Source organism: Mustelus asterias, unplaced genomic scaffold, assembly GCF_964213995.1.
Source record: "Mustelus asterias unplaced genomic scaffold, sMusAst1.hap1.1 HAP1_SCAFFOLD_178, whole genome shotgun sequence".
In the NCBI taxonomy this organism is placed as follows: domain Eukaryota; kingdom Metazoa; phylum Chordata; class Chondrichthyes; order Carcharhiniformes; family Triakidae; genus Mustelus; species Mustelus asterias.
In genome coordinates this window covers 397,128-421,257 of record NW_027590179.1, presented here as the reverse complement: position 1 = coordinate 421,257, position 24,130 = coordinate 397,128, and the positions used below count along the sequence as shown (strand labels likewise).

General features: G+C 43.4%; 1 protein-coding gene across 1 annotated transcript in view; it reads right to left on the bottom strand.

Annotated features, from left to right (window-relative positions):
* The window catches only part of LOC144485258 (scavenger receptor cysteine-rich type 1 protein M130-like), a 48,600-nt gene extending 29,113 nt beyond the window's left edge, over window positions 1–19,487 (bottom strand). The window contains exons 1-3 of the mRNA XM_078203474.1: window positions 19,328–19,487; window positions 17,452–17,502; window positions 16,005–16,864 (exon numbers count right to left, since the gene is read on the bottom strand). Of these exons, the coding sequence (XP_078059600.1) occupies window positions 16,005–16,864; window positions 17,452–17,502; window positions 19,328–19,487 (1,071 nt within the window). The remainder of the gene's footprint in view (window positions 1–16,004; window positions 16,865–17,451; window positions 17,503–19,327) is intronic.
* Between the last annotated feature and the right edge of the window lie 4,643 nt (window positions 19,488–24,130).

Here is a 24,130-nt window from a genome sequence, read left to right as displayed (position 1 = left end):
AAACGATTGCCTGGGCTGCATAAATCAATAGATAACACATAGACCTTGCCACGCGTAGATGCTGTGGGTCCACCATTCAGCCCCATATCTATTATCCCTCAGTGCTTCCCCCGTTAACACAGCAGACCGGGTGCACAAGTTCACTTATAGTGTTGAGATGAGAGCAGATAAGAACTTTGGATAATGGGTACAGCTCCTCCTTTAGTTACAAAATATCTTTACAGTTTTTGGTCAATTTCAATGTGTTTCAGTTCTCAAAAATGTATCCAATCTATGAAATGATTAACTACAAACACAGGATGATTTCCATATGGGTCATTTTGTGACGTTGGCATCCCTGACTTCCTTTATTACTGAGAGGGCGGCTTAAGCACTGCAGTCACTTTGTGAAGAGAGAAAGTCTTAGGCAGGTCCTGGGTGCCATGGAAATTAGAGCTTCGGATATTGATATAGGGTGGAGACTCATTATTAGGGCGGAGTCTCATTATTCTCCCACGTACTGGTTATTTAGGTAATACTGTGCGTATCGATTCAGTTTATGGAGGTTGAATTAGCAAGCATTGGTTGCTCTTTGATATCATTAGCATTCATCTTTCCATTTGGCAGCACCTGTCTGCTGAACATAATTTTCCAGCTAAAATTTCTCACGTCTCACATCTCCTCGCAAAAATATATTGGTTATTTGACTGTTTGTTTAATCAGTGTCTAAATGTCTTGGGGAAGAATTTTATTTGCCTCAGCATCAACTAAGATCGCATCATATAAGCATTAACCCCAATACCGGAACTCACAGGTTAACACTCAGTGATTGAACCATAGGATCCCTATTTTGCAGCAGGAGGTCATTCGACGTATCGAGCCTGAACTGGCTCTCCAACAGAGCATCTTACTCATGCTTTATCCCTGTAACTCCACATATTTATCCCGCTAAACACCGAATTTATACATCTTGGGACACTAGGGGGCAATTAGTTTTCGACCTAACTTGCCCACCTTTGCACTGTTTTGGAATGGTTCAATTCCTTTGTACAAAGGAACATTCAATGTCTCTCTCTGCTATCTACATCCTGACCACGATGTGGAGATGTCGGCGTTGGACTGGGGTGGGCGCAGTAAGAAGTCTCACAACAACACGTTAAAGTCCAACAGGTTCATTTCGCATCACGAGCACGAGGATCGCTGCTCTTTCATCACTCACCTGATGAAGGAGCAGTGCTCTGAAAGCTCGTGATACCAAATACACCTGTTGGACTTTAACCTGGTGTTGTGAGACTTCTGACGATATCCTGCCCATTTGTTCGAAGTGGTGCAGGACAGAGGGAGAGATTCTCAGCAGGAGTACTGAGGGTGAGTAAAGTGCTGTGATTTATTTATTGATTTATTTAATCCGTTTTTTCGCGGGCTTTTTTCAAGGGTTTAAACTCTGAAGAAGTGGGAGTAGGCGGCAGGGGATTCTGGCAGATTGTGTTTTTTAGTATAAAAGTCACTCTATACAGCGGGCAACGTCGGGAGCGGGCAGGGGAGTGAGTGGGAAGCTGAGTGAAAGCTGTAAGGGCTTTGGCTCACAGGGTTTCGGGGGAAAGGGCGAGGCAGGGGTGAGTTTAACTCATTTTTGCTGTTTCTACCTGGTACTGGCAAGGTATCTAGAGGGGATGGGTGTGCAGGCAGTGCTATGTTCCTCTTGCAGTATGTTTGAGGTGAGGGACGACGTCAGTGTCCCTGCTGATTACACCTGTGGGAAGTGCACCCATCTGCAGCTCCTCCAAAACCGTGTTAGGGAACTGGAGCTGGAGTTCGATGAACTTAGGATCATGAGGGACGCAGAGGTGGCCAGAGACAGAAGCTTTGGGGATACAGTTACTCTGAGGAATGAAAATAGATGGGTGACGGTGAGAGGGGCTGCGAGGAAGCAGTCAGTGCAGGGATCCCCTGTGGTCGTTCCCCTTAGCAACAAGTATTCCGCTTTGGATACGGTTGAGGGGGACGACATACCAGTGGTGAGCCGCAGTGAGAGGATCTCCAGCACTGTGTCCGTCTCTGTGGCTCGGGAGGGTAAGGGGAAGATCGGGAGGGCAATAGTTATTGGTGAGTCGTTAGTTAGAGGGATAGATAGGAGGTTCTGTGGCAGGAAAAGAGACTCGAGGATGGTATGTTGCCTATTGGATGCCAGGGTCTGTGACGTCTCGGACTGTGTCTTCCGGATTCTTAAGGGGGAGGGGAAACAGTCACAAGTCGTGGTACACATTGGTACCAACGACATAGGTAAGAGAAGGGACGGGGATTTAAAACAGGAATTTCGGGAGCTGGGCTGGAAGCTGAGAGCCAAGACAAATCATGTGGTCAACTCTGGTATGTTACCGGTGCCATGTGATAGCGAGTTGAGGAACAGGGAGAGAGTGCAGTTAAACAGGTGGTTGCAGGGATGGTCCAGGAGGGAGGGTTTCAGATAGGTGAACAATTGGAGCACATTCTGGGGAAGGTGGGACCTGTACAAACAGGACGGGGTGCACCTGAACCAGAGGGGCACCAATATCCTGGGAGGGAAATTTGCTACAGCTCTTCAGGGGGGTTTAAACTAATTTGTCAGGGGAGTGGGAAAAGGAGTTGTAGTCCAGAAGTCAGTGTTGAGGGTGGTGAGGTAGTGGGGAAGGTATCAAGGTCAAGGGTGGGTATCGGTGGACAGGAAGGTGGGTTGAAGTGTGTCTACTTCAATGCAAGGAGCATCCGGAACAAAGTAGATGAACTTGGAGCGTGGATTGGTACTTGGGACTACGATGTTATGGCCATTATGGAGACGTGGGTAGAACAAGGACAGGAATGGTTGTTGGACGTTCTGGGGTATAGATGTTTCAGTAAGTGTAGGGAAGCCGGTAAAAGAGGTGGAGGAGCGGCATTGTTAATCAAGGATTGTCTAACAGCTGCGGAAAGGCACTTCGAGGGGGATCTGCACACTGAGGTAATATGGGCTGAAGTTAGAAATAGGAAAGGAGCGGTCACGTTGTTAGGAGTTTACTATAGGCCCCCAAATAGTAAGAGAGATGTGGAGGAAGAAATTGTAAAGCAGATTATGGATATGTGTGGGGGTCACAGGGTAATTGTCATGGGGGACTTTAACTTTCCAAATATTGATTGGAACCTTGGTAGGTCAAATAGTTCGGATGGAGCAGTTTTTGTGCATTGTGTGCAGGAGGGTTTCCTGACACAATATGTGGATAGGCCGACAAGAGGTGAGGCCACATTGGATTTGGGACTGGGAAATGAATCGGGCCAAGTGTTAGAATTGGTTGTGGGAGAGCACTTTGGAGATACTGACCACAATTCGGTGTTTTTTGTTATTGCAATGGAGAGGGATAGGGCCATACGGCAGGGCAAGGTTTACAATTGGGGGAGAGGTAATTATGATGCGATTAGGCAAGAATTAGGGGGCATAAGTTGGGAACAGAAACTGTCAGGGAAAGGCACTAATGAAAAGTGGAACTTTTTCAAGGAACAAATACTGGGTGTCCTTGACAGGTATGTCCCTGTCAGGCAGGGAGGAAATGGCCGAGTGAGGGAACCATGGATCATGAAAGAGGTGGAATGTCTTGTGAAAAGGAAGAGGGAAGCTTATGTAGGGATGAGGAAACAAGGTTCAGATGGGTCGATTGAGGGTTTTAAGTTAGCAAGGAACGAGCTGAAAAGGGGGCTTAGGAGAGCTAGGAGGGGACATGAGAAGTCCTTGACGGGTTAGATCAATGAAAACCCCAAGGCTTTTTATTTTTAGGTGTGGAATAATAGAATGACCAGGGTGAGGTTAGGGCCGGTCAAGGACAGCAGTGGGAACTTGTGTATGGAGTCAGTAGAGATAGGCGAGGTGATGAATGAATACTTTTCTTCAGTGTTCACCAAGGAGAGGGGCCAAGTTTTTGAGGAAGAGAAGGTGTTACAGGCTAATAGGCTGGAGGAAATAGTTGTTCGGAGGGAGGATGTCCTGGCAGTTTTGAATAAACTGAAGGTCGATAAGTCCCCTGGGCCTGATGAAATGTATCCTCGGATTCTTTGGGAGGCAAGGGATGAGATTGCAGAGCCTTTGGCTTTGATCTTTGGGTCCTCACTGTCCACAGGGATGGTGCCAGAGGACTGGAGAGTGGCGAATGTTGTTCCTCTGTTTAAGAAAGGGAATATAAATGACCCTGGTAATTATAGACCAGTTAGTCTTACTTCGGTGGTTGGCAAATTGATGGAAAAGGTCCTTAGGGATGGGATTTACGACCATTTAGAAAGATGCGGATTAATCCGGGATAGTCAGCACGGATTCGTGAAGGGCAAGTCGTGCCTCACAAATTTGATAGAATTTTTTGAGGAGGTAACTAAGTGTGTTGATGAAGGTAGGGCAGTTGATGTCATATACATGGATTTTAGTAAGGCGTTTGATAAGGTCCCCCATGGTCGGCTTATGATGAAAGTGAGGAGGTGTGGGATGGAGGGAAAGTTGGCCGATTGGATAGGTAATTGGCTATCTGATCGAAGACAGAGAGTGGTGGTGGATGGAAAATCTTTGGACTGGAGACAGTTTGCAAGCGCAGTGCCACAGGGATCGGTGCTTGATCCTCTGCTCTTTGTGATTTTTATTAATGACTTAGAGGAGGGGGCTGAAGGGTGGATCAGTAAAGTTGCTGATGACACCAAGATTGGTGGAGTAGTGGATGAGGTGGAGGGCTGTTGTTGGCTGCAAAGAGACATAGATAGGATGCAAAGCTGGGCTGAAAAATGGCAAATGGAGTTTAACCCTGATAAATGTGAGGTGATTCAGTTTGGTAGGACTAATTTAAATGTGGATTACAGGGTCAAAGGTAGGGTTCTGAAGACTGTGGAGGAACAGAGAGATCTTGGGGTCCATATCCACAGATCTCTAAAGGTTGCCACTCAAGTGGATAGAGTTGTGAAGAAGGCCTATAGTGTGTTAGCTTTTATTAACAGGGGGTTGGAGTTTAAGAGCCGGAAGGTTATGCTGCAACTGTACAGGACCTTGGTGAGACCACATTTGGAATATTGTGTGCAGTTCTGGTCACCTCACTATAAGAAGGATGTGGAAGCGCTGGAAAGAGTGCAGAGGAGATTTACCAGGATGCTGCCTGGTTTGGAGGGTAGGTCTTATGAGGAAAGGTTGAGGGAGCTAGGGCTGTTCTCTCTGGAGCGGAGGAGGCTGAGGGGAGACTTAATAGAGGTTTATAAAATGATGAAGGGGATAGATAGAGTGAACGTTCAAAGACTATTTCCTCGGGTGGATGGAGCTATTACAAGGGGGCATAACTATAGGGTTCGTGGTGGGAGATACAGGAAGGATATCAGAGGTAGGTTCTTCACGCAGAGACTGGTTGGGGTGTGGAATGGACTGCCTGCAGTGATAGTGGAGTCAGACACTTTAGGAACATTTAAGCGGTTATTGGATAGGCACATGGAGCACACCAGGATGATAGGGAGTGGGATAGCTTGATCTTTGTTTCAGATAAAGCTCGGCACAACATCGTGGGCTGAAGGGCCTGTTCTGTGCTGTACTGTTCTATGTTCTATGTTCTATGATCAGCCCGTGGAACATCAATAAGATTCCATCAGTGAATTCAGTCAGTTAACAAGTTCTTGGTCAAAGCATGGTTTGTTGTCAACCCATCATTGGTATGTCAGTTTCAGGACAGACTGAGTACCAATTGTCGCGAGATCATTTTAAATTGCTTGGAATTATACTATGGTCACTGAGTCTGACCATGTTTGCAAACTTCACTAATTACTGTTTACTAGATAATGGGATTTGTTTATTTTTTGCTGTTGGTGGATGTACATGCGAATTATTGGTCAATGTTTAAAACATCAGTTTTCAGCAAACTGGAGATAATTCAGAAGCAGAGTATCAATCTCCACTTGGCGAGTCCAGGTTTACTCAGCGACAGTCAGCAGGACTTTGTCAGAGGGAGATGATGCCGAATAAATGTGATGCATTTTTCAACAAGCTGATTGGATGCGTAGATGAGGGAAGTACAATTGATGTAGCTTCTATGGATCCCAGCAAAACCTTTGACAATTTATTGTAGTGCAGACTGATCAATAAGATAAAAGTACATTGGATCCAGGGCAACTTGACAAGTTGGATCCATAACTGACTCAGTGTTAAGACACAGAAAGTGGTGGTAGAAGACGCTTTGTCGAACAGGAGACCGGTATCCAGAGGTGTACCACAGGGACCAGTGCTCGTTGCCATATTGTTCATGATATATATCAATGATTAGTATGGGAATGTGTGTGTGTGTGTGTGCGTTTGTGGGGGTAGGGGCGATGGGATGATTGTGCTCGATTAGAGATGACACCAAGATTGGCAGAATGCTTAGTAGTGAGGAAGCAGGTCTGAGTTAGCACGAAGATGTAGCCAAGTTGGTAAAATGAGCAGATCGGTGACCGATTGAACGCCAAGAAGGGCGAGCTGATGCATTTTGAAAGGATTGAGAAGGCAAGGGCGTAATCAATGAATTGCAAGACCATAGATGCTTCTGGCCTGCTCCACAGGTCCTGAAAGGCAGCAGAGCACTTGAGTAGGGTAGTTTAAAATGCATATGGGCAGCTTGTCATCATCGATCTTGCAGGGATTATTAGGGAGAGAGGTTATATTGGAGCTACACAAAACTTTGTGTAGGCCACAGGTGAATAACTGTGTGCAGTTCTGGTCGTCACACGATAGGAAGGATTTTGTGGCGACGGAGAAAGTGTTGATGAGATTCACCAGGAGAATTTGAACAATGAAGAGAGGCCGGTTCGCCTCTTGTTGCTTTTATTACAACAGAGAAGGTGAAGTGGGGACCTGATTGAGTGTACAAGATTATGAGGCATATGTTCATGGTGGATATGAAGTGGCTGTTCCTCCCAGTTGAAGGATAAAGGATGAGGGGGCACAAAATCTAAGTTGAGGAACTGAGAGCGGTGGGCGGGGTGCCGTCATCCAGAGGGCGCCGGCAGTCTGGAATGCAGTGCCTGGGAGGGTGAAGAGGTAGAAAACCTTACAACCATCAAAGCTACGTGGATGAGCTCCTGAAAGATCAAAATATGCAAGATTCTGGGCCAAGTGCTGAGGAGTGCGATTAATGTAGTTTTGTCGTTGCAGACACAAATGGCCACTGGGCCTCTTCTGTACTGTGTGGCATTCTGACCCTGTGACTCTGAGCCAGTCATTGGTGCTGGTTCAGTTTGTCAGTGCGCATCGGTTTATCTTGCTGAACAAGCATATTTGTCTAATATCTGTTGAGCTGTGTAGAGTTCGATCATTCGGATATGGCTATTTGATTTGTGGGCAGATAATGCTTGCTGCCAAGGAGGTGTGTGATGTATAGCCCGGGCACTACTGTAAAGGGGAAATGTCTGTTTACAATAAATGCCAAGGACTTTAACAGCTGCGGTGTAAATATTGATAGCAACCAGCTTTATAGTTGAAATTTGTTATCGTTTACTGCTTCTGAATCATCGTCGTGAAGTCCATGAGATTGAAGACAGAAATCACAAGTCATCTCCTGGATTCATTCTGTCCTTTGAGATTCAGTGTCACAGGCCTGACATGGTTCACTGTGTCCTTTGAGATTCAGTGTCACAGGCCTGGCTGCGTTCACTCTGTTCTTTCCGATTCAGGGTCACAGGCCTGGTTGGGATCAGTGTATCCTTTCAGTTTGAGTGTCACAGGGCTGGCAGGATACACAGTTTCCTTTCAGATTCAGTGTCACAGGCCTGACTTTGTTCACTGTGTCTTTTGAGATTCAGTGTCACATGCTTGGCAGGATTCATTCTGTCCCTTGAGATTCAGTGTCACAGGCCTGGTTGGGATCAGTGTACCCTTTCATATTCAGTGTCACAGACCTGGCTGGATACATTATGTCCTTTGAGGTGCAGTGTCACAGGCCTGGCTGGACTCCAAACGGGAGGGAGACAGAATGCAGGAAGTTACAGGCAAGTGAGCTTAACTTTTGTCAGAGGGAATATTGTTGAAAAGTTATATTAGACCACGTAAAAACATTCTAGGTAATCACACAGCATGAACATTGTTGCATGTAAATCATGTTTTGTCAATTTATTGGAATTCAGTGTTCATATTGTATGTAGATAAAGGGGGACTGGTGGATCTTCTGTACTTTGATTTCCAGAAAGAATTTCATAAAGTATCAAGTCAAAGGTTATTGCGAAAAACGAAAGCTTGTTGTGTAGGGAGTGAGAAATTGGCTTGGATCGAAGATTGTCAACTAACAGGAAAAGAAGAAAAGGCATAAATGGCTCGTTTTTGCTTCGCAAGTCATAACGAGTGGCGTGCCACAAGGATCAGTGCTGGATCCTCAAATCTATTGCTGGCATTGTGTATGGCACAAAAATAGGTCGGAATTTAAGTTGTGAATAGTGAATAAGGAAGTTACAAATGGACAGAGATAGATCAAGTGACTGGGCAAAGTATCTGGAAAAATGGGAATTCTACAGGCAATTATTAAATTGTCAACTTTTGCAGAATTGAAAAGAAGCATGTTATCGAAATGGTGATTAAAATAGAGATCAGAGATTCAGAGTATCTGGATGTCTTACTGCATGAATCTCAAACATATAGTGTGTAAGTATGGAAGTGTTTCGAAAACATAATGAAATATTATCGCTCATTGTGAAGGGGAATTATTCGCAAGGTCGGGAGAATTTTCTTTAGTGATTGGAAACCATAGTCCAGTGGCGTACCACAGGGAAATGTGCTGGGTCCCCTCACATTCTTCATTTATATAAACAATATAGATGACAATGAGAGGGATAGTATTAGTAGATTTGCGGATGACAAAGATAGGCCGGGTGGCTAACAGTGAGGCTGAAGACATTGGGCTACCAGAGGATACAGATGTGAAGGACAAATAGGCGGATAAGTAGCAGGTGGAATTCAATCCTGGAAAGTGTGCGGTTATGCACTTTGATAGGAGCAATTTGACAAGGAAGGATTCAATGAATGTGGATGACATGACGAAGTTCTGTGGTCTGATTGTCCATAGATCTCTGAAGCCGGAAGGGCATACTTACAATGTTGTGAAAAAGGCTATGTAACAATTCCTATTATGAATCGAGGCATTGATTACAAAAGCTGAGAAGCAATATTGGAGTTGCATAAAACTTTGCTGAGGACACAAATAGAGTGCTATGTGCAGTTCTGGTCACCACATTAACAAAGGAATGTGATTGCACTGGAGGGGTGCAGAGGAGATTTACCAGGATGCTGCCTGTGGTGGAACATTTAAGTTATGAAGAGAGGTTGGATAGACGTCTGTTGTTTTCTTTGCAACAGAGAAAACTGAGGGGTGATCGAGAATGACAAGATTATGAGGGGAATGAACAGAACAGAAAAAGAGCAGCTGTTCCCCTTTACTGAAAGGATCAGTCACGAAGGGACAGGAATTCAAGGTGAGGGGCAGGCAATTTGGGGGAGATGTGAGGAGAAGAAATTACGAAGGTGGTGGTGCCTGTCTGAAATTGCTGCCTGGAAGGGTTGTAGAGGTGGGTTGCCTTACATCCTTTCGAAAGTAATTGGATGAACACTTGTCATGTCATATATTGAATAAGTAGTCTCAGAACACCAGGTTAAAGTCCAACAGGTTTAATTGGTAGTACGAGCTTTCGGAGCGCTGCTCGTCCATCAGGTGATTGCAGGACTTGTTTCACAAACAGGGCATTTATAAACACAGATTCAATTACCAGATAATGGTTGGAATGTGAGTCTTAACAGAAATTCAAGTCTTTACATGTGCCGACAATGTGAGTGGAGAAAGGGTTAAGCACAGGTTAAAGAGGTGTTAATTGTCTTCAGCCAGGACAGTTAGTGAGATTTTGCAAGCCCAGGCAAGTCGTGCGGGTTACAGATAGTGTGACATCAACCCACGATCCCGGTTGAGGCCGTCCTCATGTATGCGGAACTTTGCTATCTGTTTCTGCTCCGCGATTCTGCGTTGTCGTTGTGTCATGAAGGCCACCTTGGAGAACGCTTACTCAAAGATCATACTCTCCACATCATACATTCAAGAATGTGTACCAAGTGCAGTTAAATGGGGTTACGTGGGAGGTCACGTATTTCTCGTGTGAAAAACTCGATGGGCCGAAGAACCTCTTCTGTACTGTATGATTCTTTGACTCCATGACTCTATGAGATTCTTCAATTATGCTGAGCATTGGTAAAAACATATTTGGTGTATTCTGAACAGTATTTATTTCCTTTTCGAAGGATGGATGCAACTGCATTGGAAGCAGTTCAGAAAAGGTTCTCCCAACAATACCGGGAGGTTATCTGATGGGGAAAATTTGAAAACGCTGCCCTTGTATATACTGGAGATTTAAAGAGTATGAAGCGAATTGATTGAAGCATTCATAATGCTTAGGCGTCTCGGCATTACAGACGTGGAAAGAATGTTTCTTCTTGTGGGAGAATCAAGAATGAGCAGGGGGGTGGGGGGGGGGGAGGTGACGTGGGGGCAGGGGGATCACTGTTTTGAAATAATAGTTCGCAAATTTCAGACATAGATTAGGAAAATTTTGGCAACGGATCTTGCCAAAAACTTGGTGGTCTGGTCCAGGATCGTAACAGAAGGTAATAAAGGAAAACTTGCTTTGGTATCAGGTAGCAGTGATAGACTGCTGAGGCAGATGGACTCAAAAGTAGGGATAGTATGAAAGTTCACCTTTACAACAAAGTAATTACGTAAGGAAAATAAGAGAGGAAGGGAAACAACAGTAAGATTACAAACGGCTGAAATAATTTCTAGTCCACATTCCCGTAGATCTCGCAGACCAGTTGTGGATTGAAGACTCTAGAGATGATAATAGCAACATCTGGACAACCGCTTCCACATTCACCACCCTGTTTATCTTCAGCATTTTCGACAGCACTGCAGTCATTCTGGTGAAGGTGAGACGATTCACTCCACTCATCTTCATTCTTCCATATCAATTTGACAAAACAAAATCCACAAGGTTCAGTTAAAAAAAAGTGAAATCATTGCGACAGATCAGAACATATCTGCTTCATTTTGTTTCTTACACGTACAGGTTGAGTGATCAGTTAAACATCAGACGCCCATGATCTTTTTCCATATTTATGGTACCATCTGGATTACATGTTATATGTATATACATATATATGTGTGTATATATGCCTCTGAAAGTATATTGTTGTCAATAAATCTCTTGTTACTTTGAGTCACATCGAGTCCCCCGAGGTTTAATTCAGCCCCCTAGCCTGGAATGGCACTTTATCATTCTAATACTGTGTGCAGTATTGATCCCCTTATTTGCGGAAGGATATATTGGCCTTGGAGGGAGTGCAGACAAAGTTCACCAGGTTGATACCAGAGATGAGGGGTGTTGATTATGAGGAGAGACTGAGCAGATTGGGTTTGTACTCGTTGGAATTTAGATGGCTGGGGGGGGTGGGGATCTTATAGAGACCTATAAAATAATGAAGGGGCTGGATAGGGTAGAGGTGGAGAGATTCTTTCCACTTAGAAAGGAAGCTAGAACTAGAGGGCACAGCCTCAAAATAAAAGGGGGTCAGTTTAGGACAGAGTTGAGGAGGAACTTCTTCTCTCAGAGTGTGGTGGATCTCTGGAATTCTCTGCCCACTGACGCGGTGGAGGCTACCTCGTTGAATATGTTTAAATCACTGATAGATGGATTCCTGAACGGTAAGGGAATTAGGGATTATAGGGATCAGGCAGGTAAGTGGAACTGAACCACTTCAGATCAGCCATGATCTTATTGAATGGCGGGGCAGGCTCGAGGGGCTAGATGGCCTATTCCTGCTCCTATTTCTTGTGTTTTTATGTTCTTAATGATGGATCAATTTCTCTGCCACATGGCTCTGGTTTTCCACGGAATTGTGCTTCGACGAAGCAAATTATGAAGTGCAATGTAACTGCATGTTTTGACATTCTCTTTCCACTAAGTATTGTGCAACGGAGCAGTTATCATCATTCCCTTATATACATCAAACCCCTGTTCAAGATTGTGGTCCTGGCAAGATTGGGTGGAGTATTTCTTGGGGTTTTAACGACCCCTCCAGAATCATTTAAGACCATAAGACATAGGAGCGGAAGTAAGGCCATTCGGCCCATCGAGTCCACTCCACCATTCAATCATGGTTGATTTCAACTCCATTTACCCGCTCTCTCCCCATAGCCCTTAATTCCTCGAGAAATCAAGAATTTATCAATTTCTGTCTTGAAGACGCTCAACGTCTCAGCCTCCACAGCCCTCTGTGGCAATGAATTCCACAGACCCACCACTCTCTGGCTGAAGAAATTTCTCCTCATCTCTGTTCTAAAGTGACTCCCTTTTATTCTAAGGCTGTGCCCCCGCGTCCTAGTCTCCCCTGTTAATGGAAACAACTTCCCTACGTCCATCCTATCTAAGCCGTTCATTATCTTGTAAGTTTCTATCAGATCTCCCCTCAACCTCCTAAACTCCAATGAATATAATCCCACGATCCTCAGACGTTCATCGTATGTCAGGCCTACCATTCCTGGGATCATCCGTGTGAATCTCCGCTGGACCCGCTCCAGTGCCAGTATGTCCTTCCTGAGGTGTGGGGCCCAAAATTGCTCACAGTACTCCAAATGGGGCCTAACCAGTGCTTTATAAAGCCTCAGAAGTACATCCCTGCTTTTGTATTCCAAGCCTCTTGAGATAAATGACAACATTACATTTGCTTTCTTAATTACGGACTCAACCTGCAAGTTTACCTTTAGAGAATCCTGGACTAGGACTCCCAAGTCCCTTTGCACTTTGGCATTATGAATTTTGTCACCGTTTAGAAAATAGTCCATGCCTCTATTCTTTTTTCCAAAGTGTACGACCTCGCACTTGCCCACGTTGAATTTCATCAGCCACTTCTTGGACCACTCTCCTAAACTGTCTAAATCTTTCTGCAGCCTCCCCACCTCCTCAATACTACCTGCCCCTCCACCTATCTTTGTATCATCGGCAAACTTGGCCAGAATGCTCCCAGTCCCGTCATCTAGATCGTTAATATATAAAGAGAACAGCTGTGGCCCCAACACTGAACCCTGCGGGACACCACTTGTCACCGGTTGCCATTCTGAGAAAGAACCTTTTATCCCAACTCTCTGCCTTCTGTCTGACAGCCAATCGTCAATCCATGTTAGTACCTTGCCTCGAATACCATGGGCCCTTATTTTACTCAGCAGTCTCCCGTGAGGCACCTTGTCAAAGGCCTTTTGGAAGTCAAGATAGATAACATCCATTGGCTCTCCTTGGTCTAACCTATTTGTTATCTCTTCAAAGAACTCTAACAGGTTTGTCAGGCACGACCTCCCCTTACTAAATCCATGCTGACTTGTCTTAATCCGACCCTGCACTTCCAAGAATTTAGAAATCTCATCCTTAACGATGGATTCTAGAATTTTGCCAACAACTGAGGTTAGGCTAATTGGCCTATAATTTTCCATCTTTTTTCTTGTTCCCTTCTTGAACAGTGGGGTTACAACAGCGATTTTCCAATCCTCTGGGACTTTCCCTGACTCCAGTGACTTTTGAAAGATCATAACTAACGCCTCCACTATTTCTTCAGCTATCTCCTTTAGAACTCTAGGATGTAGCCCATCTGGGCCCGGAGATTTATCAATTTTCAGACCTTTTAGTTTCTCTAGCACTTTCTCCTTTGTGATGGCAACCATATTCAACTCTGCCCCCTGACTTTCCTGAATTGTTGGGATATTACTCATGTCTTCTACTGTGAAGACTGACGCAAAGTACTTATTAAGTTCCTCAGCTATTTCCTTGTCTCCCATCACTAGATTACCAGCGTCATTTTGGAGCGGCCCAATGTCTACTTTTGCCTCCCGTTTGTTTTTAATGTATTTAAAGAAACTTTTACTATCATTCCTAATGTTACTGGCTAGCCTACCTTCATATTTGATCCTCTCCTTCCTTATTTCTCTCTTTGTTATCCTCTGTTTGTTTTTATAGCCTTCCCAATCTTCTGACTTCCCACTACTCTTTGCCACATTATAGGCTCTCTCTTTTGCCTTGATGCATTCCCTGACTTCCTTTGTCAGCCATGGCTGCCTAATCCCCCCTCTGATAACCTTTCTTTTGTTTGGGATGAACCTCTGCACTGTGTCCTCAATTACTCCCAGAAACTCCTGCCATTGCTGTTCTACTGTCTTTCCCACTAGGCTCTGCTTCCAGTCGATTTTTGTCAGTTCCTCCCTCATGCGCCTGTAATTACCTTTATTTAACTGTAGAACCTTCACATCTGATTCTGCCTTCCTTCTTTCAAATTGCAGACTGAATTCTACCATATTATGATCACTGCTTCCTAAGTGTTCCCTTACTTTAAGATCTTTTATCACGTCTGGCTCATTACATAACACTAAGTCCAGAATAGCCTGTTCCCTCGTGGGCTCCATCACAAGCTGTTCCAAAAAGCCATCCTGTAAACATTCAATGAATTCCCTTTCTTTGGGTCCACTGGCAACATTATTTACCCAGTCCACCTGCATATTGAAATCCCCCATGATCACTGTGACCTTGCCTTTCTGACATGCCCTTTCTATTTCGTGGTGCATTTTGTGCCCCTGGTCTCTGGGTGTCCTGGAATCAATGTGAAGGTTCATGTGAAAGATGAGTTTCATTTGTCTCTGGGTGTCCTGGAATCAATGTGAAGGTTCATGTGAAAGATGAGTTTCAATTATCTATCCACAAATGCTTCCAGACTTGTTTTTTTTAGCATTCTGATCCACAGATGCAGAATTCTGATGAGTTTTCGATGACAAAGAAAAGAGAAATGTCCATTTTGAGAGATTGAAACATACTACGTAAATGACGAGAGATTGCAGAGCTCTGAGGAGAGGAGCAATCTGAGTGTCCAAGCGAACGAATCACTATAGGCTATTGGGCAGGTACATCACATACTTAGGAAAACTAACAGATTGTTATCACTTGATGCGAGGGGAGTTGAGTACAAAATTACCACGATAATGTTTCAGCTATGCAATGCAATAATGAGACCATTTTGGTGTACAGTGTATGGTATTAGCAAGCTTATTTTTTTTAACATGTAAATGTATTCAGGGAACGTTTATGATTCTAATACCTGGAATGGGTGGGCTGCCTTATGAGGAAAGGTGAGGCAGGCTAAACGTGTATCTGCTGGAATTTAGCAGAGTGTAGGTTGACTTGATTGAAATATATAAGATCCCGAGGCGTCCTGGCAGAGTGGATGTAGAGAGTATGTTTCCACTTGTTGCACACATAGGAACTACGTTCCACTATTTAAAACTAAGTGGTCACCCATTTAGGACGGAGATGAGGTGAAATCGTTTCACTGAGAAGTTCGTGAATCTTTGGAATTCTCTGCCTGAAAAGGCGGTAGAAACAGAGTCTTTGTCTATTTTTAAGGCACAGGTGGATAGCTTCTTGGTAAGCAAGGGGGGGTTAGGTTATCTTGAATATGAGGAGTGCAGGTTAATACCAGATCAGCCATGATCTTATTAAAATGGCTGAGAACATTCGAGGGTCTGTTCGGGCACTTCCTGTTCCTTGTCTGTATGTTCAACTCTCAATCCACTCATTCAGAAGTGTTCCACATTTCCAATGAGTCATATTATTCTAATTGGTGTACAATGAATTGGTCCATCTTAACTGACCGTGAATCAAACCGGGGTCGTGGAGGTAAACTGGTCGAATTTTGATCACTGGACCACCACTGAATTTGGAGACATGCAAAGCCCGTGGATTCTCGACATTGCAACACCGATTTTTTTTACGGTGATTCCGTTTCCCTTATAAATTTTTGTATTTGCGTATTATGTACGTGTCTATAAACAAAAACACATTTGAAGTGTGGCCTTGTGTGACACTGAGAAGCAGAGGAATTGTTCGAGTTTGATGAAATTTTCGTTTTCTATCTCATCTTTTTAAAACTTAAACAAATTAACAAATAATCTCAGTGGATAATTCACTCCATTCTTGAACTCGGATCTGAAATTCCTCTGGGTCCCAGCATAAATAAATGGGTTGATGCAGGAACTCAGAAACTGTAGCATATATCCGCTTTCCTCCAAGATAAATGACCATTCACTAATATCAGGAACAGAGAAATAAGGAACCTTTGCAATTCGGACATAGAGTATCGTCACAAAAAATAACGTATATAAGAGGATGAAACTGCCCGAGATGGCAAAGAGTAAAATAATGGACTTTCTCCGCTTCTCCATCTCTGGATCACTCTGTTTTTCTCCATTACTCTGTGCCCGGAGTCTCCTGCGGGCCCGATTAGCCACGAGAATGTGTCTCACGGTCAGAGCATTGAACAATAAAATCAGAATAAATGGGATACAGGGCATTGAAATTGTTCGAAACAAATCATAGGCGTCCCATGCGGGGGATGTATAAAATAATTGTTTTATAACACAGAACCAAGGTATGTTGTTAATTATATGCAACGGTTCAAAGATAAAATACAGGAAGGATGTTTTTAGAGAGCTCAATGCGCAGACGGTCCCTATTACCCACGCCGCTGTCTTCTCCGTGCAGTATTTGATCTTCAACTTCTGGCAGCAAATGGCCACAAATCGATCAAAGGTGAAAGCAACGGTTAACCAGGCAGAACTGTCAATGGTTGCGTAGATTATCACAACATGCAGACTGCATATTGGTGTGATTGACAGGAAACTGCCGGGGAAATAAATCCCAACAATCCGGCTTAATATCACGCTGGTCACAATGAGATCCGTCACCGCCATGGACACCACATAGTAAATTATACATCTTGAGAGACCACAGCTTCTTCGGTATAGGATTAAAATGACTGCCAAGTTAGCTGTAAAATAGAGAAGGAAAGAGAACTGTGGGTGACAGCACGAGATACAAGATGTTACTTTCTCAACTCCCATCGAAGTGACACTAGATTATGTAAGAAATTGAAACTTTGCCATTTAATTCTGCTTTGCAAACTGTCCCTTGTTCGGGTTTCCATGCACATACTCACAAGAATTATAAATAAGCTGGGTCAGTGACATGGAATTGCATAATAATGAAAGATAAGAAAATATTGAAAAACCATAAATTCAACTTCAGGAATGGACAGCAACTTATTACAGGACACGTTGGATATGAAATTATAAAAAGTATGAATTGCCATATTCAACTGGAAAGTTTCCATCTCGCTCAATTTCAAAAGTTGGCCTATCTGGCGAATTATTCTTAAACAATTCACTGTTGGAAATTCCTGCATTAAATCAAAAAATAAATCTTCAATCAAAAAAGCAGTAACCAATTGGCGTTTCTCGGAATTTAAAGAGGAAATATTGAAAGGAGCTCCTAACCTGAAAATTAGCTGTAATTGCTGCTGTATAATGAAACACGGGAACTAACAAATGTAAAGGACGCAATTGGAGAGAGTCTTACTCTCATTGCAGGTGTTAATGAACGAATCTGACCAGAAGTCGATATCTGAAGCTGTATATCAGATTTAGAGCTCGCAAGCAATACTGAGTCCTTTCAATATGCTTTCTGAAATTTCAGAGAGAGGTGTACAAATAACCGCAGGCGTTTCTAAAATCACTTATATTCCATGCAAAATGTGCCGCCAGTTACCGTGCCTCGGTCGACGTAGTCAAAATAATCAGAAAATAATAGAGAGAAATGGTGACTTGTGTAATGAGTCGACGGTCGAGACTGGAGACAAAAACAGTATGCTTTGTATTTTATGGGCGTGTACCAGTTACTCACCAAAGAGCCGCTATTGCAATCCTCCTATACTGTCAAAAACCCGTTGACACCTAAGGTCTGTCAATAAAATCTTTCATTATATTCAGATAGCAATTATTTGTACGACTCAATCCATTGCTCTCAATATCCACAACACGAAAAATATCGAGAATTATACCGTGATAACATTGTGGTAATTCGCCCACTGGAACAGGGAGAAGACGATAACATATTTACGTGTACAGAGAGGTGACAATGTGATAATTCATGCACAGCAATGATACTGATAATACAAAAGTTACACGTTTGCACGGCAATAAATATAACTTCCAATAGCAGCAACAATAATACTGCAGAAATTGATTTATGCTGCGGTATCCAAATGAAAATTCGTAATAGTTAGTGTGTCAATTTCGTAATCGCACTACATGTACAACAGAATACATTTTAAGTAATCCATCCACAATAGCATTGCTAAGAAAACTATAACTACATTTCTAAATTGATATTGCAGTGGTAAATAGCAAGGTGAGACGGGTGAGGGGGACAAAAGTGTGGCACAGGTCAGAGCCAGGCAGAACACAGTTGAACGGGAGGCATTATAACTTGAATACCTTTTTCTGTTATTTGAGTGAAATGACACTGCTTCAAACGGCAATATTCACCATTCATTCAGATAAATTGTGGTAACAGATTCAGGATATTATATCATTAAAATGAAGAATAAAGCTGTTAAAATTAATAAAGTGATCCTGTAAAAGAAGACAAAATGTATCAGTTAACCGGAATCAGTTAACCGGGAGAAAATCCATCACTTTAAATGATAGAAATGAATTCTGTGTCGTGGAGATGCGCTACTAATAAAATTGAAAAAAGGTTGCAGCTGAACAAGGACGTTACATGTTCATAACTAACTGCCATACTGTACCTGGAACCCCGATAGTTGCAATGACTGAATAGTAAATGGCAAACACCAGCCCTTTTGGAGGTACATGCATTTCTATCGGAGGGTCTGAGCATGTACGGTATGACAGTAAATGTTGTAACATTTATACATAATGTGAGGCTCCAGGGAAATGATTAGATTTTTTTTCTTTTGCATTATTCACATTTATTGTGAGAAACAAGTGAGTGCAGGTGCTACCCAGCTGCCTTTTATATTTTGATCGAGTACAATGAGTTTTTTTTTCAATGAATTCTCAAACCTCCTGGAGCGAAATACCCAGAGACTACAGCCTAATCTGAGTCATCAACAATAATTTTCCTGGATATACGTGTCAGTACAAAACATAGCTTTTCACTTCTGACTGCATTCAGAAATGCAAATAGTCCGTGGAAAACACAGCAGAAATTTTCAAAATCCCGATCAAATGACAGGATGCAATTTGGCTCTAAAGATATCTCATTGAGTCAACCCACTTCCACCCATCTATTAGTGACAAAGGGAAAGGCACTTAACTATGGTTACGTTCGGAGTGCACAGTCTCCCTTCTTCACAATTATGTTAATTATTGCCAGGCTATTTCAATTATATCAATTCAGCCAGGTTTCAGTTTCAGTCCATCCTAGTTACTTTCAGGCAGAAACTCCCCGGCTTTCACTGGTACACTGGATGTTGGCATACCCTGCTCAATACCTGTAATGTAGTCTAAACGGTTCCAGTTCAGCTTGGTTACTCTCGGCGTGTAAATGCCAAAACTGGCTTGTGTCTGTTCAATGTCGACCAGATCCATCCCAGCAAACTCCCAGGTGCCCGAGAAATCTACTTCACAAGGCTCAACTGAGTGTTGCCAGGTCCAATTCAGTATGGTTATATTCACTCTTGACATCATAAATCACTTAATTCTGGCAAACACACCTATATTTTCAGTTGGCGACGTCTATTTGAAAGCTATTTTTATTTTCACTGGAGGAAAGTCCAGCTCAACACAATTACTGTCATAATGGACTGGGCAACTTCGTTGAATTAATCGAACCAACGTTTCAAGTCTGAACTAAGCTCTGACGAAAGGTCTCCCAGACTCGAAACATTGGTTCTATTCTCTTTCCACAGATGCTGTCGGACCTGCCGAGATTTTCCAGCATTTTCTGTTTGTGTTTCACATTCCAGCATCCGCAGTGTTTTGCGTTTATCTTCGTTGAACTTATGGTTGGCCTGAAAAAAACCATAAAATAGTGCAAATTCACAGCGTGTCTTGTCAGTGTATTTTCCTCTGATGCTACGGGACTGCTGGAGAACACCCATGATATTCTGCTCTGTCTGAAGTACAACCAAAAACCATCGTATCTTTTTGTTTCCGAGAAAAAGAAATATGCAAACTGTATAGTGGAGAAGAGAAATAAATTGAGAACGAAATGTTAATTTAGAGGAGACAAGAAGGAAAAATAATCCAGGGCTTAGTTGCAGAAAATGAGGGTCTATTTATTGTTCTTGTAAAACAGTTTAAGAATCCAATGTTTATCATCAGTCACATGGGTTATAGAACATATAGTTTAACGGCTGCGGAAAGGCACTTCGAGGAGGATTTGCACACTGAGGTAATATGGGCTCAGGTTAGAAATAGGAAAGGAGCGGTCTCGTTGTTAGGAGTTTACTATAGGCCCCCAAATAGTAATAGAGATGTGGAGGAAGATATTGCTAAGCAGATTATGGATATGTGTGGGGGTCACAGGGTAGTTGTCATGGGGGACTTTAACTTTCCAAATATTGATCGGATCCTTTGTCGGTCAAATAGTTCGGATGGGGCAGTTTTTGTGCAGTGTGTGCAGGAGGGTTTCCTGACACAATATGTGGATAGGCCGACAAGAGGTGAGGCCACATTGGATTTGGTACTGGGAAATGAACCGGGCCAAGTGTTAGATTTGGTTGTGGGAGAGCACTTTGGAGATAGTGACCACAATTCGGTGTCTTTTGTTTTTGCAATGGAGAGGGATAGGGCCATACGGCAGGGCAAGGTTTACAATTGGGGGAGAGGTAATTATGATGCGATTAGGCACGAATTAGGGGGCATAAGTTGGGAACAGAAACTGTCAGGGAAAGGAACTAATGAAAAGTGGAACTTTTTCAAGGAACAAATACTGGATGTCCTTGATAGGTATGTCCCTGTCAGGCAGGGAGGAAATGGCCGAGTGAGGGAACCATGGTTCACGAAAGAGGTGGAATGTCTTGTGAAAAGGAAGAGGGAAGCTTATGTAGGGATGAGGAAACAAGGTTCAGGTGGCTCGATTGAGGGTTACAAGTTAGCAAGGAATGAGCTGAAAAAGGGGCTTAGGAGAGCTAGGAGGGGACACGAGAAGTCCTTGGCGGGTCGGATCAAGGACAAACCCAAGGCTTTTTACTCTTATGTGAGGAATAAAAGAATGACCAGGGTGAGATTAGGGACGGTCAAGGACAGTAGTGGGAACTTGTGTATGGAGTCAGTAGGGATAGGCGAGGTGATGAATGAATACCTTCCTTCAGTGTTCACCAAGGAGAGGGGCCGTGCTTTTGAGGAAGAGAACGTGTTACAGGCTAATAGGCTGGAGGAAATAGATGTTCGGAGGGAGAATGTCCTGGCAGTTTTGAATAAACTGAAGGTCGATAAGTCCCCTGGGCCTGATCAAATGTATCCTAGGGTTCTTTGGGAGGCAAGGGATGATATTGCAGAGGCTTTGGCTTTGATCTTTGGGGCCTCGCTGTCCACGGGGATGGTGCCAGAGGACTGGAAAATGGCGAATGTTGTTCCTCTGTTTAAGAAAGGGAATAGAAATGACCCTGGTAATTATAGACCGGTTAGTCTTACTTCGGTGGTTGGTAAATTGATGGAAAAGGTATTTAGGGATGGGATTTACGACCATTTAGAAAGATGCGGATTAATCCGGGATAGTCAGCACGGATTCGTGAAGGGCAAGTCGTGCCTCACAAATTTGATTGAATTTTTTTGAGGAGGTAACTCAGTGTGTTGATGAAGGTAGGGCAGTTGATGTCATATACATGGATTTTAGTAAGGCGTTTGATAAGGTCCCCCATGGTCGGCTTATGATGAAAGTGAGGAGGTGTGGGATAGAGGGAAAGTTGGACGATTGGATTGGTAACTGGCTGTCTGATCGAAGACAGAGGGTGGTGGTCGATGGAAAATTTTCGGATTGGAGGCAGGTTGCTAGCGGAGTGCCGCAGGGATCAGTGCTTGGTCCTCTGCTCTTTGTGATTTTTATTAATGACTTAGAGGAGGGGGCTGAAGGGTGGATCAGTAAATTTGCTGATGACACCAAGATTGGTGGAGTAGTGGATGAGGTGGAGGACTGTTGTAGGCTGCAAACAGACATAGATAGGATGCAAAGCTGGGCTGAAAAATGGCAAATGGAGTTTAACCCTGATAAATGTGAGGTGATTCATTTTGGTAGGACTAATTTAAATGTGGATTACAGGGTCAAAGGTAGGGTTCTGAAGACTGTGGAGGAACAGAGAGATCTTGGGGTCCATATCCACAGATTTCTAAAGGTTGCCACTCAAGTGGATAGAGTTGTGAAGAAGGCCTAGAGTGTGTTAGCTTATATTAACAGGGGGTTGGAGTTTAAGAGCTGTGGGGTTATGCTGCAATTGTACAGGACCTTGGTGAGACCACATTTGGAATATTGTGTGCAGTTCTGGTCACCTCACTATAAGAAGGATGTGGAAGCGCTGGAAAGAGTGCAGAGGAGATTTACCAGGATGCTGCCTGTTTTGGAGGGTAGGTCTTATGAGGAAAGGTTGAGGGAGCTACGGCTGTTCTCTCTGGAGCGGAGGAGGCTGAGGGGAGACTTAATAGAGGTTTATAAAGTGATGAAGGGGATAGATAGAGTGAACGTTCAAAGACTATTTCCTCGGGTGGATGGAGGTATTACAAGGGGGCATAACTATAGGTTTCGTGGTGGGGGATACAGGAAGGATATCAGAGGTAGGTTCTTTATGCAGAGAGTGGTTGGGGTGTGGAATGGACTGCCTGCAGTGATAGTGGAGTCAGACACTTTAGGAACATTTGAGCCGTTATTGGATAGGCACATGGAGCACACCAGGATGATAGGGAGTGGGATAGCTTCATCTTGGTTTCAGATAAAGCTCGGCACAACATCGTGGGCCGAAGGGCCTGTTCTGTGCTGTACTGTTCTATATGAATAAGTCTGCAGACACCATTGCTGAGAAGACAGTTCAAGCACTTGGTTCGGTTTCCTGAATCTTCTTCCGTTTCTGGTTAAGATCAAAGACAGGAGAGACCGAGCGAGATGAGGCAGAGTGGAGAGGTGATAATCCTGAGTAGACACTTCGGCAATTGAGTCCTTTGCACCAGGGGAGGAAGTGTCCAGAAATGGTCTGACAGAATTGTTCCCAATCAAGGAAGTTTGGAAATGGTTGAATAGAAACCCGGTTAGTCCATCTGGTCGCTGTTATTTCTAAGAATGTAAACCACTGTGGAAAAAAATGATCGCTCTTTGGTAAATTGGCATTTTGATATTTGGTCGGCATTCTTCTTTGATGGTTAAGGAACTTTCGAAACTTCCATTCTTCCGAAATGAACAGTACAAAATTGCCACATGTGGAGTTGTGACCTTGTTCAATTCATCTATTTATCCAAATGAACACGTACTGTGCGATCCAAGTAGGCGCGTCAGAAACTGTGATAAATGTTCTCAGATCAATCATAAACAGCAAATTTTGTGAAAAACACATCATATGCAGAAATAATATCAAAGTAATAAAACCTAAAATGAACTGCTTTAATAATAATACAGCAATATCATGCAGCAATATTGGGGAACATATTGATAATTGCTGCTTCACAGACAAGATTCCACTAGATGGCGCTCCATGGCATCTGTGACAAATCTTGCAGATCCATCAGTTCACGCTGTTACAGGTGACGGCTGGAGTTACAGGAAATATCTCTGTATCGCGACACCACCAAAAACCACATTTTATTTAGGACAAGAGGCTCTATGTGATAATGGAAGCACCGACACAGAACGATGTCTTCTGGACCAGAAGCTTGGGGTTCCAATCCCACTTCTGAATCTTATAGCTACAGAAGGTGTAATCCTTTTCCGATTGCACATGTTGATGATCAGCTTGTTAACTCTTTCAATCTGCCTACTGACAAGTAGTAAGAGCTGGTGAATTTCCTGATTGGTAATACTGCAGGTGGTAATTATAAGGGATAGGATTTATAGTTATTTGGAGAGTAATGAATTGATAGGTGATAGTCAGCATGGTTTTGTGGCAGGTAGGTCGTGCCTTACTAACCTTATTGAGTTTTTTGAGAAAGTGACCAAGGAGGTGGATGGGGGCAAGGCAGTGGACGTGGTATATATGGATTTTAGTAAGGCGTTTGATAAGGTTCACCATGGTAGGCTTCTGCAGAAA